At 37.8% G+C, this 15458-nt stretch overlaps 1 protein-coding gene across 3 annotated transcripts in view; it reads left to right on the top strand.

Annotated features, from left to right (window-relative positions):
• Positions 1-15458, top strand: part of AZIN1 (antizyme inhibitor 1) — a 26520-nt gene extending 11062 nt beyond the window's left edge. For 2 of the 3 annotated variants that reach the window (XM_040548688.1, XM_040548689.1), the window contains exons 3-12: positions 2159-2356; positions 4447-4620; positions 4911-5083; positions 8615-8749; positions 10488-10569; positions 11824-11898; positions 12823-12988; positions 13563-13681; positions 13879-14093; positions 14784-15458. In XM_040548688.1, coding sequence (XP_040404622.1) covers positions 2255-2356; positions 4447-4620; positions 4911-5083; positions 8615-8749; positions 10488-10569; positions 11824-11898; positions 12823-12988; positions 13563-13681; positions 13879-14093; positions 14784-14895 — 1353 coding nt within the window. In that variant the 5' untranslated portion in view covers positions 2159-2254 and the 3' untranslated portion in view covers positions 14896-15458. Of the gene's footprint in view, positions 1-2158; positions 2357-3288; positions 3460-4446; positions 4621-4910; positions 5084-8614; positions 8750-10487; positions 10570-11823; positions 11899-12822; positions 12989-13562; positions 13682-13878; positions 14094-14783 lie in introns of those variants that run through there. The other variant, XM_040548690.1, reaches the window with a different exon arrangement.

Below are 15458 nucleotides of genomic sequence, written 5' to 3'. Positions count from 1 at the left end.
TTAGCCTGCAGGGCGTGTGTGTGTCTGAGTGAGTCTAAAATCTATTCAGTGCTTGTGACTGCTTCCATTGAGTGTCCTGGGACCTTCCAACAGGACAGATCTGTGCTTCCTCTCAGGGAGGGTGGGTAGAGACATGCATTAGTACAGTGGAAGGGACTCATGACCATCTGCATGCTTCAGAGTGTAGGAAGTGGCTTGTCGTACTAAAACCAACCAGACAAAAAAAAAAATCCAGCTTTAAAATCTAGCCTAGTACCCTTTTCTATACAGGAAATCCTGAATTTAGTTTTGCCTTCAGACTGTTTGGTGGGCTTGTACAATATGTTAGGGAACGGTGAGCTTACGGTCAGAAATACAGAATTTGTCCAACAACTTGAAAAAAGAAGGTTAATTATGAGGCTTCTGTCAGCCCAGTCACTTCACGTGCTTTCAGTTGCAGATACTTGCAGTTTTGGTAGATGGGATGTGAGTGGGGAGGGGGAATGAGAAACTGGGATCGTAGATCACCCTATACAGGGTTACTCTGTCAGGATATTGTCATTGAGGCTTGCTGAACTTTTTCTAAAGTCATGGGACTGATTATATGTGTTCAAAGCATATTGTAGGTTTAGATGCCACGCAAAATGTATTTTTCCTTTAAATTATAACACTCCTCAGTGTAACAAAAGGATTTAGAAAGTTATAGGTTTTGAATGGGCAACGTTACATTTGAATAATCTGTTGAGAATGGAAATCATTTTGCTTTCGCGTGTGTTCAGCGTGGTTGTTTGCTTACTCCTCTCTTTGGGTATTCTTCTTGCAGCAGGACGACAAAAGGTCTATTGTAGGAGAAAGAAAGTTTAATGTTTTATTACACAACCAGCATGTTCCTGAGGTTGTATGAGGTACTTCTAAACTTTATACATTAGGCTGTTTAAGTCATAGCATAAATTTGCAGAAATTTATAGCAGAAATTATTCCAAGAGAACTAAACTGCTGTTACCACTTAAATTATATTCATAGCTTTTCTTCTGTTGACCTTCAGATTTCTAATACTCTGGAATTGTATTGAGTCTTCAGTAAAATGCTGATGCTAGATTTCTTTTCAGGAGAAAAAAAAATGTGGTTTTTGTACTCTGCTACTGGAAACCACTGGTATTTTACGGAGGTGAATGTGTTCAGGTCTTTGTTCTAATTAGCTGGCAAATCAAGGATACCCATGAAGTACCTGTTCAGAGCATGATAGTGGCTGTGTAAATATGGCTCCCGTGTTCCCGTTTGTTTCATTGATTCCAAGTCAAACTGAATCTGTAAGCTTGTTAGCCTTCTTAAAGGAATTTTAGCTGTTACTCAAACTCAAATGAGATGTGACTGTGAAGATGTTTTTCCTGGTTGTTGAAATGTCTGCCACCTAGTCATTGTTTTTATAATTAAAATTTACTTGCCACACCGATGTCAGGATTTATCTTACCCTTTCATAATTGTTTTGGGTCTTCAGGATTCACTTAAGCATATGACTCACTTGTGAGGCAAGTATGCTGATTAAGAAGCATGCTTGTCTTTGTTATTCATCTCCTGGATATTTTATTGAAAATTTTCACTACCACTGAGTTAAATTCACCTGGCAGGAAATAATTCTTTTGAGAAACATAGATGGCATACTCAGAATGAAGGATCCAGGAAGCATGCAAAGCTCATGCCAGTGTTTTCCCTGCTACTGGCTGTAATGACAAGAAGTAAGAGCAACTGCTTTTCAGTTGTCTTTCTTAATATTAGCTTGAGTTGAAAGGAAGCTCAGGTAAGTATCTTTTCATATTGTGAGCAGTGTTAACCAAACTTATGTTGCAAATGTTGGCTTTTATTTATTTACTTATTCTAGGGAGGCAGTGGAATAAACATGAGACAAGTAATTATCATGACCTTATGAACATTTGAAGCCAAAACCATCTTATTAACTTTTAGGGTCTTAGTAAAGCATTGTTTTAACATTCAGCTGCAATGGTTCTGGTTTCTATTCACATTTTTAACTGGAAACCTGTATTTCTATTATTTTTAAAGCCAAATACAGGTGTCTTTAGAAAACAACCAGCTTTGCTTAATAAATACTATTCTAATTCTGTCAAAAGATGAAGGGTATGCTTTGTGCCTCTTTTCCCATTGGTTTGTTTTCTTTGTACAGTTTGTTGCATAATTTAAGGACCCGGATTTAAGGCTTGGAAGCCCATCCCTTGTGTTTCTTGGTTTATGACTGTCGGCTTCGCGGAATACGGCTGAGATGAAAGGATTTCTCGAGGATGCAAATTACTCCATTGGCCTGTTGGATGAAGGAGCAACTCTTGCAGATGTTATTGACAACTGTATTTATGAACATACTCATGTAAGTTTTATAAATTTTCCAGATCTTCTGGTTTAGTTCTAAGTCTTCAAACTAGGTCAAGGCATTTAGCACTGATGATCTGACAGCAACAGAGGAACAGTCGGCTAAAATTCACCTTATAAAGTAGTTACCCATTCTAATTTTACTTCATGTTGTTTGTTTTCCTAAGGCTGAATTCTGTTGGGGAAATTTGGACAGCAATTGTTACCTCCCTGAGCATGGTTAACAGGAAGGTAATTTTGCTGATTGTGTTAAATACAGGTTCCTGTCTCATTCTTCAAAGAAACTTTATTTTCAGTGGGGTTTAGACCAGGAACCTGAAATTTGACAAGCGTGTATTGCTGAGTTAAAAACAATTTTCTGCTTTTTCCCTGAAAATACACCAAAGTTTGGACAAATGCATGTGCTGAGCCAGCTTAAAGCCAAGTTTAAAATTTCTGTGGTCAGACATAATCATATGGTTTTACACCTTCCCTACCTTCCCAAGTGTAAGAAGCACAGGTATCAAGACCAAGAACACTGTGAGGTGCAGCTTTTTTCTTCCAAGAAAATAAACTGGTCTAAAAGCTATTGAGGCTTAGCAATCCACTGGAAAAAAAAAATTAAATAACTCTGTGTATACAGTAGTAATAGTTTTATTGAAATCAGGCTTCACTCATTTCTGAGGAGGTAGGAAGATGTTGTAGGCTTTGTTTTGTTGACAAGGCTGTAGAAAGAAAGACCTTTATGAAAAATTAAGTTTAATTAGCAAGTCCTGTATCTTTAATATGCCACACCTATGAGTTGTTCACTTTTTTTCCCTTGGTTTACCAAAACTGATGTTCAAATGCAAGTGCTCATCTATAGTACAGCAAATAGCTAAATCCCATGGCCTTCTGAACTCAGGTAAAGGATTCCCAAATCCTGATTCCTAATATTCTTTTTCTGTCTAGCAAATAAATAGGTAAACTACTGGCAACATGTCATGTCTCCAACCACTGGCTGGCTCACAGAGGATAGCTGCCTCCTGCTGCTTTCATTTACTCCTTTAGCTCAAGGGGTAGAGGCGTGTGCCATGGATCTAAAGCTCCAGATCCCATTCCTGCTGGTGACCCGTACAGGGGGTCAGTATGCTTCCACCCGATGGAATTTCTATTTGTGTTATTTTTTAAACAAAAATAAAGACATTGTGTACAATAAGCCACAACAAAGTTTTGTATCTGCGTTTTGTATCTAGTCAAATGCTAGAATTAACGTTTGATGTACAGTCTTAATTCAGATTGATCATGTATTTTGTGACGGTCTTTAATATAATTAGACTATTTGTTTACAGGATTTTTACTGAGTGCACATTATGAACAAATACAGAATGATCAGTTTGGATTTTGGTCCTCTACATCGACATCATGACTTGATATTAAGCAAGACTGTGGTGACAGGTGCACAAGGGGGACTGTTGCAGTTTCCAGAAAACTATCTGTGCATTTTGTTAAAGATCACGTACTTGACTCTGCAACTTTAACGTGTTGAATTAAGTTTTTTAAATTCTGCTTAAACTTTGTGCTCCATAAAATGTGGAGAACAGTCTCAATAATGTAATTCATGTAGTCAAATTTATTATCAAACAAATTTTCAATAAAATGAGCTATTATCTAGATATTGGAGTAATGGTAGTACATTAGACTTTTTTTCCTTGTGTGATAAGCTGCAAATTATGTTGAGACTGTGGACGCTTTCATCCCAGTGGATTTTCTTCCTCCAAAGAATTGCAGACTTCTAAAAATGCTAAGTTGGAAGTGATTTGTAACCTATTTTGTATTTTTAGATAAACTGAGTATTTGGCCTTTAGGTTTTATCTTTTGTCCAGGAATTTCAGATTATTATCTATAAGCCATTCATAATATCTTTGAAGTGGTAGGTATTACCTTTGATTTTAAAGCTAGTTCAAATTGCTAGGAAAAGTACAAACAAGAGAATTGCTCAGGGTCAAACCTAGAAGTTAATAGCAGGACCAAAAAAAAATACATAATTCTTTGACTTTTTCTTAGGTTGTGTTTTGACAGCAAACTCACAATGTCAGGTATTTTATTTTCCTAACTTCGTTTTTTTAGACCGGAAAAAGAGCATTTTATGTTGGTGATCTTGGAAAGCTTGTAAAGAAAAACATACAATGGCAGAATGTGATGGCACCAATAAAACCATTTTATCCTGTAAGATGCAATTCTACTCCAGGTGTACTCGAAATTCTGGGAACCCTTGGGATTGGATTTGCATGTTTCAATAAAGTAAGTGTCCATTGTCTTCATATCTGTCTTTCTTATTTCCTTCCATCTGTCCAGTGTTTTAAAAACAGATTTTTTAGTATTAAGTGCTGTGGTTTATATATAATATAGTCTAAAATGTGATCTCCTATGTTCAGCTGGCTGTTAAAAATCTATTCTTCCATCCTAAAAGCAGTGGTTAGTTTTCTGTATCTTATTTGGACGACTTCCTACAGTGCTAGAGCACACTTACTGAAAACTCAGTGAAGATAGTGCACTTGACTGTGAAACTCTGGTATGCTCCTGTTTTTCAGTCTGAAATGGCATTGGTACAAGGCCTGGGCATTTCTCCTGAAAACATTATATATACAAATCCTTGCAAGCAAGCTTCTCAGATAAAGTATGCGGCAAAAGCTGGGATAAACATCATGACTTGTGACAGTGATATCGAGCTGAAGAAAATTGCACGTAACCATCCAAATGCTAAGTAAGTGTCAAAATTATGCTTTTGCTTTTTACGTTGGAGAGGTTTAATTTTGCCTGTATTCTGGGTGGTTTGTTAAGTTGCAGCAATGATACATAGCTTCCTTAATACAACTTACATATCTGTTTTTCTCTTCTCTTTATGATGTCTGTCTCGAAGGTAGTTTTTTTTCCCCTCAAGTTTTTTCCTCTCTGAGTCTCAGCTTTCTATATGATAGCAAGGCCCTTGTTTTGGGAGAGATCTTGTAGTAGGGCAGCCTTCGTAGAAAGGTTTCAGTCATCAAACCTCAGGAGTCTGGCATGTTGTCATCCACAAGTCCATTCTTCTGTTCTGTTGTGATTTCTATTTTTCCTTTAGAATATTCTGTTTGAAAATGAATGGCTTCAGCCTAAGAACGTGCTGAGATTATCAGCAAATCAGCTTGTGCACTGGGTCCCATCTAGGGCTTGGATGTGCCGTGCAGGTGTTAAATATACCTACAGATATTAGCCCACTATTAGTGAGAAATCTAACTCCAGTTCTATTTCTAGTCACTTCAGCATTGGCACAGATGCTTTCTGTAGAGATCATCAAAGCTGATATTCTGGCTGTTAAAAAAAGACTGGTAGATGCTCATGTCATTAAGCATCACCTCCTTCACGTATGAAAGCTTTTGCTATGGGTCACTTTTTTGAAGTCAGAGCCTAAGTGGATATTATATTGCTTCCCAGTGACTAATGCGGTACAGCTTCCTGACAGCTTCGTCAGAGCACATTAAAAGATGGGATTCCTGGCATCCTTTTCAAAGTTATTGGTTCTAGACTGTCCTTAAAGAGTCCTGTCATCTCAAAACTGTGGCCATAGTTGCAGAACTGGCAAAATTCTACAGAGTCATACAGAGTTTGGAGACTACTCATACTGTGTGTTTGGTTTCTGTTCTCATATTGCTGTTGGTAGTGACTACTCTTCATCCTCATAGCAGCCTGTCAGTGTTTTGCATGCTGGGGAGTAGTTCTTGTATTAGTTATCAGAGATTACGTTCTTTGTACTCTGCGTAAAATTTTAGCCTTGACATACTCCACAAATCTGACTGCCTTAGCAAAGTTACGGCTGTCTTTTACATCATTTAGTATTTTACCAGCTTTTACTGGTGCTTTTATAGTGTTTTATTAGTTTTTTGCCAATTTGCTTCTTTGAATCTAACAGAGAACTCCTTCTAAAAGAGGCTATCTTAATGTCCACAGTAAGAGAAGTTAGGATGCAGATTTTTCTTGAGACAGTACAATTGCCAAACAGAGAAGCAGAATGAAGGAGTTGCACAAACTCTTTACATTTTTTTCAAGGATCCTATAGTCTAATATTTGAAATAATTATTATCTATTAAGGACAAGATATTTGACTTTCGTAAAAGAACTGTAAATTGCCATCTGTTTTCTAGAAACCTGATCTCAAGTTCTCCTACTTGGTAGAGAGTTGTTTGGTTCTGTTTTTAATATGAATTCTCTTACTCAGTTCATTAATACTTTGATACTGGAGTGATAACTATGGGCTTTATTTTTCTTCCTTGGTGCATTTTTAAAATGTCAAAGCCTTGATATAGCCTTGTTGTTCCTATGTATAGTAGTCACAGCTAGGTTGTCTTCTGTAGGTAAAGCTAACTGCACTCTGCCAGAGGAAGTCCTGCTTAAGAAACTGTAATTCTGCTCCTCCTAATTTTCAGAAAATCTTTGTAACTTTGTGCACTAACAGTTATCCAGATGTATCTGTCTTTGGAAGTCTCGGTAACTTGAGATTACGAATTTATTGAATAAAGAGGAGAAATGTGAGAAAGGAATACCTACAGCTTTACTTTCTATCATTTCCTTCTAATGAATTCTGCTTGGAAAAGTCCAAAGGTAACAGCTAAGGTTGGTGGTGTCCTAAGAGCTCCATCAGAGGAATAGCTCTTTTTAAGGATCAATGCTTCTTGAAAAATAAAAATTAAAAAAAAGCAAACCTCCAAGCATACACATTATCCTCTATTCCTGCTCTAAGTGGCTGAGATGTAGGAAGAAAGATCATTCTAAAACTTCTAGAAGTAAGAATTATACTCCTTCACAGTGGCTTCCACTAGAGGGAGGGGGAATCTCTTAGCTGATTTATAATGCTGCTATAACAGTTTATTGATAAAATTTAATATAGGGTGTTGTATTTAAGAAATGGTTTTAACTAATGTTAATGTGAGGTTACAAACAATAATATTATGGTTTTGAAATTCTTTAAAATGTAAAAAAAAAAAAAAAAAAAAAGGAACACCTAATAGTTTTTAATATAGTCAGCGAAATGCTTTACAAAATGTGATTTGAGTACAGAGTTCTCAGAGGTGTCTGTGCTAGTAGAGAAACAGCACACTAGAGGCCGGGCAGTGTCTCGAGAAGAATGAAGTGATAGACCTTAATTTTAAGGAGGGTTGCTTGGTAACCGGTGTGAGAATTTAGGGTTTTTTTGCTCTTTACAAAATGCATTTTAAACACATTGTGAGACATTTGAAAAGGACTCTTAGAAGTCAAGGTAGGTGTTAGCCATGACAAAATGCGTTGAACTAGGCTAAGTTGGCTTGTTGCATGTCTTGAAAAGAACTATTTCATTTTGGGCACAGAGCTTTGCCACTTGTTTATGCCCTTCCTGTTGGCTAACTCTAATGTGCTCCCGTGTAGTCTGTGTATAACACGATACAACTTCTGTTGTATTTACCACGTGGTTTAATAAGATGATTTTTATTGTGGCTGGGGGAGCGGGAAAGGCAGTGAGTTTCTTGGTGGACAGCAGTTTGAATTTGTAAACCTTGGGGGTGTACCTGGAGAGGGTTTGACATAAGCGTGCCTTTGCCACTCAAGTGTTGTTTAATGCAGCAAATGGTCAAGGACTGATGCTGAGGCTTGCCGAGCCTACGCAGAGTTAGGCTTTGACCTGAGAGAGGACCTTATCTCGCTGCCTAAGGCTGTAAGAGGTGGTGCTGAGTGCACTGCTGCTCCACAGGAGCCTGCAGGGAGCAGGGGAAGAGTGGGGACCCCCAAACCATGTGCCCAGGTCCCTGGGGGGCAGAGGACATGGCCAGGGTGTACTTTGAATGTGTCAGCCAAAGGTTCTCCAGGTGTTATGCTGAACCACATCTGACACAAGACTGACTCAAGGGGGTTCTCCATCCTCCCCTGTGGGCTACAAAGGAGAACAGAGATGGGAAAACCATGTTACGGTCACTAAGGGTGTTAAGGGAAAGCATACTTTATTAGAAGGTAACGTTCTCTTTTATTACAGCACTCAACAGACTCTTGCTGCTACAAAAGAGTCTTAGTTGCTGCATTTCGAAATCCCTTATCCTTGTTGGCTCCATGTTTTAGCCCCTAATTGCTAGTTTTTTCTCTGTACAGGATTGTTTTTATTAGGTTCACTTGACTCATCCATCGATGGAGCTGGAGTACTGACAACATAATCAACATACTTCTGACAGTCTTCAGGCTTCACATGTGCTGATGATGTAAACCAACTGCCCCAATCATCTTCCCCTTCTCTTAGGCTCTTACTGCACATTGCCACAGAAGACATTACTGCTGATGAGGAGATGAATATGAAGTTTGGCACCACCCTGAAGAACTGTAGGCATCTGATGGAATGTGCTAAGGAGTTTGGAGTCCAAATAGTTGGTGTTAAGTGAGTAACTTCATTGTTCTCTGCTGGCTGAGACGATGTTTATATGATGTGTTCAAGACTTAGAACTACAGCACAAAAGGACTTTTTCCCCCCTTTTTTGGCACTTTTTTTTTTACAGGGATTTAGAAATAAAATGTTTCGGATCATGATTTTTTGCTTGCAAGCAAAGCACTAATATCCAAGCAAAAACTAGTGTGAAACAAAGTAACTACTACTGACATTGAAGCAATTTGAAATAGTGTCAAAAATCTTTCTGCTGGTGTCAAAGCAAGGTTTAAAAACCTTTCTTGTCTTCTATCTTTGCTCTTGAACTTCCACAGTAACTTGATTTTTATTTTTTCCAGTAATAAGTAGTAGAGCAGATAAGCTGCTAGTATAACATGAGATAGCTTGGACAGATTTTTGAACAAGGTGAACATGAGGTTAGACTTTCAAAGAGCTGAGTCCTGTGTCACTTGATCATTAAGATACAGTATTCAGAAAGGGTTTTGACGTGCCAGTGACAGAAATTGAATCCTGGTGTTCTGAGAGCTTCGAAATCATCTGTGGTATTTTAGTTTTAAGCCTGACACAAAGATTTCACTGTATGGAGGAAAAATGCACACACAGTTTTTGTTTCGTCTAACTTTAGCTACTAATGTATGACATTCACAAATGGTTTCAGAAGGCAGTCAAATGAGATGGGTTGTCAAAACAGCAAAAAAGTATTTTAAAACAAAAGGTTTTGAAGATTTTAAACAACTTTGTTTTGACTTAAATCTATCCAGAATTGATGTTAGGGGATAGCAGTACTATAATAATTAAAAATGATGAGTCTCTTTTAAAATATATTACACTACTGAGGAAATAAACATTGTTTTAATATCCAGAACATCTACACCAACTTTAACCAAGAACACATGGTTTTTGTGCATTTCAAGTTTAAAAAGTGAAGGTTGCTCATAACCTTTGTGTCAGACTGGTATTACTTAAAGAATTGAATAGACAGTGTGGTGGCTCAGATGGGTATATACGTGCACGGTCTGTCCAGAACTAGCAGACCGTACTAGGAAGCCTGTGGGCGTGCTGGTGCTCACTGTATTAAGTCAGCTGCTAGCAGTGTTTGGGCACTGCTTAAGCCTTTTGGACAAGGAGCCAGAGGAGTTTCAGGAGCTTGTGGGAGGCATTGGTACTTCCCTGGTGCTGATTACCTGCTCACCAGCCTGCTTGTGAAGCCAAGATCTGGCTTAAGGTGAAGAGGCTTCAGAGCAGTGTGGCAGAGGGACATGTCCCTCCATGCCCTCTCCCCAGTGTTGGAGTGAGTAGATAGTGTGTTTTGGGAGTAGAGCTGTGTGGCCTAGGGGAGAGGGTGTGCAAGCAAGGCCATAAAAATGAGGATGGGAGACAGGAGACTTCATACAGGTACTCAGTTAGCGTTGGCACCCATGGAGGAAAACTTTAACCTCTTTAGGAGCAGAGACTGAAAGGTTCTGTGAGTCTCTTATTTCTTAAATATGAGCCTGTTGTAGGGTATTTTTAGCAGTAAGAGGTTGCTAAGCTAAGAAAGGCCTTGTGGAATCCAGTGGAAGAGAAGGCAGTCATCTGAGTGTGTTCTTTACACGGTCAATATACAGTCATGCAAACTTGTCTTGTGCCACTTGGAAACAAATTACTGCCCCTACTGTTGTAGATAGTGAAAGTTTGCTTGCTCTGAAAGCTGCAAGGTTCTGTGCATTAACAGCGTTTTTATTTCTTTCAGATTTCACGTTTCAGGCTCTTGCAAGGAACTGCAAACATACATTCATGCTATATCTGATGCTCGGTGTGTGTTTGACATGGCTGTAAGTAGGAGATAATTCACCTGCATGTGCTTCAGTAGAGGATCCGTTCTATTCTAATCATACTAACAAGCCAACCACAGTGTTTCCAAAGTGTATCCATGTAGGGAAAAACCTAGTAAGGCAATAAACACTTCATCGTGAGACAATTGGTAGAGGGTAAAACAAACCTTACGAACTTCTTGTGGACAAAAGTTAATGAATGCTGTCCCACTGACAGGGAGTAGCCTAGTGTGCCACTGGTTATAAAGCAATAAGTTTTTTACAGGCACCACTGCAAAAAGTGGTGATATGTTTACATAAAAAACAAAGATACTTGCTAAGACGACCTACTTTCCTGAAAAGAATGAAGTTAAATGGTTGAAATAAATAACTGCTGTTACTTGGTATTCATTTACCGATAATAAATCATTTCCTAGTTTTGGTAAAGGCTTCTTGAAATTCAAATTTCAAATCCTGCAAATACACAATTGGCTTTTTTTAAGTTATATTAAAATATTAACCATTTGTATCTTGTCATTTGTGATAGAACTACTAACCCAGTGCACATGATTTGAGTTTATTTGCTACAATGCTTATATGTTAAAGTTACAATATTTTGGTGGTGGGCATCTGAATTTGCATGAAGAATGGTTTTATTAGATGTTTCAGATGACTCACATAAATGAGTCTTATATGTTCTACATATTGCGAAGTTCAAAAATCACTTCTCAAAGTATTTTTGTATAAATGAGAAGCTTATAAACTAAATGGAGAAGAATCTAAATTAATCACTTTACTCTTATTATTGCAGTTAATGCATTACCTGTGACAGGTTACACACGGAGGGCAACAAACGGAAGTTCTCACTGATCTTTGTGCGAATTCATTGTAGCAGACTCGTCACATAAACAATATCTGAAAGACTTGTATTATACAGATCAGTGAGTTCCTAACTCTTGACAGAAGGCTTTGCCCTGATCCACAGATACTGTCTGAGTATAACAAATACCACAAAATGGGAGTTGACGTTGCTGTGGGACTTCTACGTGAGAATTGTGCAACCAGCCTCTACTGACATCCTAATGCTGTTACTACTAGGTTTAGTGGGAACTGTACTAATGTCTACTAAGATACAATTTGCTCGCTAGACTATGCTTTGCTAAATATGCTCAAAATATAACTTGATTTAAAAAAAAATATCCACAGTAAAGCAACTTTTTTGTTACAGTTACAGTTGTCTCTGTATTTACGTTCTGTTCTGCCTATGTATTTTAGGAAGAACTTGGCTTTAAGATGAACATGTTGGATATTGGTGGAGGCTTCACAGGTTCAGAACTTCAGCTTGAAGAGGTATGCAAAGTATTGAAAGTTCAAACTTATTTTGATTTAAGTTGAAGTGTTTCACCTTCAAACAGCAACTAACATTGATAGCTGAAGCTTATTCTAAATTCCATACTAAACTGTAAGCCGTAAGATCCAAATAATTGGTTTTATATTCTTTATCCTGGGTAGTATAATCAGTCCTTTTACATCTCATCTGTATTGAGTAAACTGATTTCCATAGTTCAATCTGTGACATAACTTCTGCTAAGGTGAATTGGGCCAGTAACATTTTTTTGTGGCTGACTATATATTGTATGTCTAACTGATTCTTTGCCCAAACTATGCAAGAGCACTGCTTAGCATTCTTTGGATCATAAACTGTATTGCTACTGTACAAAAGCTTCAGGCACTTTGCTTTAGAATTGAAGACTGATAGTTTTACTTTTAAATAAAACTTTTAACATGGATTTGGCATAAATTGGGTCTTAATTCTTAATCTTAAATAATCAAAAATGTGGCTTAAGATTTGAGCATCAGCGTTAAAACACTCATTCTGTTTCTAATGCAAAAACATTCAGAACCAATCACACAAAGGCACTTTTGCTGTTCTTCTGGCTTTGTACGTAACTTTACGTTATCTGTTGTGCCAGAGAAACTTTGAAATTACTTTTGTTGTCTTTAGTGAACCTTGGCATGAACTTTGGTTGGAAGGAGGGACTGCATGATACCCAGACTCACGGTGTTCAATTGTCAGTGTTTAGCAGAATGACCTATGTTTAAACACTCTTTGTAAATTTTGCACTTCTGGGTAAGGACACTTCTCATAATAGAGGAACAGAGTAAGCTTTTTGTCATGCTTTCTTGAACTGTACACTGCTGTCTTGAGAGGGTGTGTGTGATATACACACAACCTGAGTCACATGTGTCCTATCTGTGATTTCAACTTCCTAGGTTAATCATGTCATCAGGCCACTGCTGGATGTCTACTTTCCTAAGGAATCTGGTGTTGATGTGATTGCAGAGCCTGGATGTTACTATGTTTCATCTGCATTTACACTAGCAGTTAACATCATTGCAAAGAAAACTGTTGAGTACGACAAACTTCTTCCTTCTGGAAGTAAGCAATGTATTTATCTTTAGTGTGGTCTGAATTGGTAGAGACAGCTGCTCACTTCTTTTAGCCAGGATAGACTAGTTTGTTCTGGCATGTATTTAATATATACCTTTTGCTGCATTGTAATCGACCTTTTGGGTTCTGACTATATATTATAAATGTAACAAAGAAAATGAAATGCATAGGTTTGGCATTTCTGGTTTATTTATTATGTTTGACTTGTCAGTGGTTAAACCTAGATTGGGTGCTTTACATAAGATGTATTGGAAGGGTCTGTATTAGACTAACATGGACAAGTACAAAACCAAGCTGGCTTGTTCTCTGCTAAAGTAGACATTGGTCTTATATTCTTTACAGTGATTGTTACTGAAAATATTTATTTTACTAAGCCTCACGTTTAATATTCCAACTGAATTGTTAATCTCATTTTGTACTGATTACTCTGTCCGTAATCCTCGCGTTCTGATGCATGGAACTCCCTTTTCAGGGGAAAACAGTTGACTTAAGTTAGGTTGCAGAAAGACTACTTATGACTGAAAAAATACATGCAAGATGACTTTTTTTTAACTTCTTCCAGTGGAGCAAGCCAGGAATGATGATGAACCAGTATTTACGTATTACATAAATGATGGTGTTTATGGTTCTTTTGCGAGTAAATTGTCTGAGAAACTGAATACTAACCCAGGGGTTCACAAGGTGAGTCCTTCTGTATTCTTCAGAGATAGGCCTTATTATCATTACAATTTTATTTTTAAAATATATTTGATACATATATACTTTAAAAAAAAAAAAAAATCATGTGTACAATTATTAGTAAAATTATCCTCTTGTATACTTGAACACTTCCTTATTGAATAAACTGAAGCCTGAATTACTGGTACATTTCCATATAGAAATACAAGGAAGATGAGCCTCTGTTCGCAAGCAGCCTTTGGGGTCCATCCTGTGATGAGCTTGATCAAATTGTGGAAAACTGTCTTCTTCCTGAGTTGAGCGTTGGAGATTGGCTGATCTTTGATAATATGGGTTCTGGTACCTTAGGTGAACAGTCTACCTTTAACGACTATCAGAGGCCACTGATTTACTACATGATGTCTTTCAGTGACTGGTAAGAAAATTCTTGATAGTTGCAAGATTTCACTTGTTTCAAGAGCACATGCGTGCAGCCAGATATAAACTATTTTTATGATGGCAAATACAGGAAGATGCAACTGAGGTGAAGAGCGTGCTTTTTTGTGTGGTGTGGTTCTTTTTTTTTAATTATTCTGTCTGACTTTGAGACTAAACTGTGAGCTGTAATAACATGCCTACTTTGCTTTAGGGTTGACAAAGGAAAGCATAATGTGAACTGTTGCGAGTTTATTGGTAGCTGTTCCTGAGTCATGCTTGACATCAACTGTTGAGGTTCCCCTAATCCAACTAGGAAATCTTACATTTACAAGACTTTGCAAATATACAGTTAGGAAAAACTACAAAATTCCTAATACAGTTCCGAATCGTAACTTGCATGCGGTATTGGCATCGAAGGTTGTAGGCAGGAAGGGTCATAGCTCAGTTGCATAGACAGTAAGAATTGGGTAATGTTCCAGTGCCTAGGTAGCCAGGTCCCTGCACACCTCTTGATGGAGTCACAGCCCTTTTGTGTCTGTCATGTACATGCGTAGTCAGTTCTCCCCTGTGCTGAGATGGAGGTCAACATATCCAGGGGCAGTAGACTTCAAATGCTATTTCCAAGGCTGGTTTCTGAAATTAAATTGTACACAAGCTCCTTGTTACAACTCATACTTTTTTGCTGCAGGGATGAGATGCAAGATGCTGGAATTACTTCAGACACATTGATGAAGAACTTCTTCTTTGTGCCTTCTTGCATTCAGCTGAGCCCAGAAGACCGCTTTTCCACTGCAGCTTAAACAGGCATTAACGCTTCATTTAGACCTGCAGTTGCAAGTCTGTAGTTTGTCTGGTCAACATTCCAGTGTGGAAGAAATGGAACAATCTTGAATTCAATTCATTCTCTTCAAAACTTGAAACAAAGTAGTAATAGCTAATGGGGACCAGGCAAAACAAGCTACAGCTACAATTCACTGGGGGGTGGGAGGGTTAGATAATGGCATCCAAATTTAAACTTAAGTTTGTTCAACCCCTGAGCGTTTAAATATGCAACAAAATGGATGACTTAGTGGAGATGGAAACCCATCACTTGGGTTCTTCAACAGTTTACATACAAGTACACAGTTTTTATACTAAGGATTCCTGTTAGAAAAGTCTTGTAAAGTTATTGTCTTTCGCCCAGATATATCAAATGTCAGTGGGAGACCAGTGTGATTTCATTAGATGTTTAGTGTATTTAGAATGTGTAAATTTGTGCTTTGAACTGTAGTTTAATAAATGTAAAATTGCATCATAGTATTTGTTGTATTTGACCCTTGATGTATCCCTTGTATGACTGCAATAAAACTTTGTGTAGATTTTA

Source organism: Cygnus olor, chromosome 2, assembly GCF_009769625.2.
Source record: "Cygnus olor isolate bCygOlo1 chromosome 2, bCygOlo1.pri.v2, whole genome shotgun sequence".
Lineage (NCBI taxonomy): Eukaryota > Metazoa > Chordata > Aves > Anseriformes > Anatidae > Cygnus > Cygnus olor.
The sequence above is the reverse complement of the archived record's forward strand: the minus strand, read 5'-3'. Positions and strand labels throughout refer to the sequence as shown.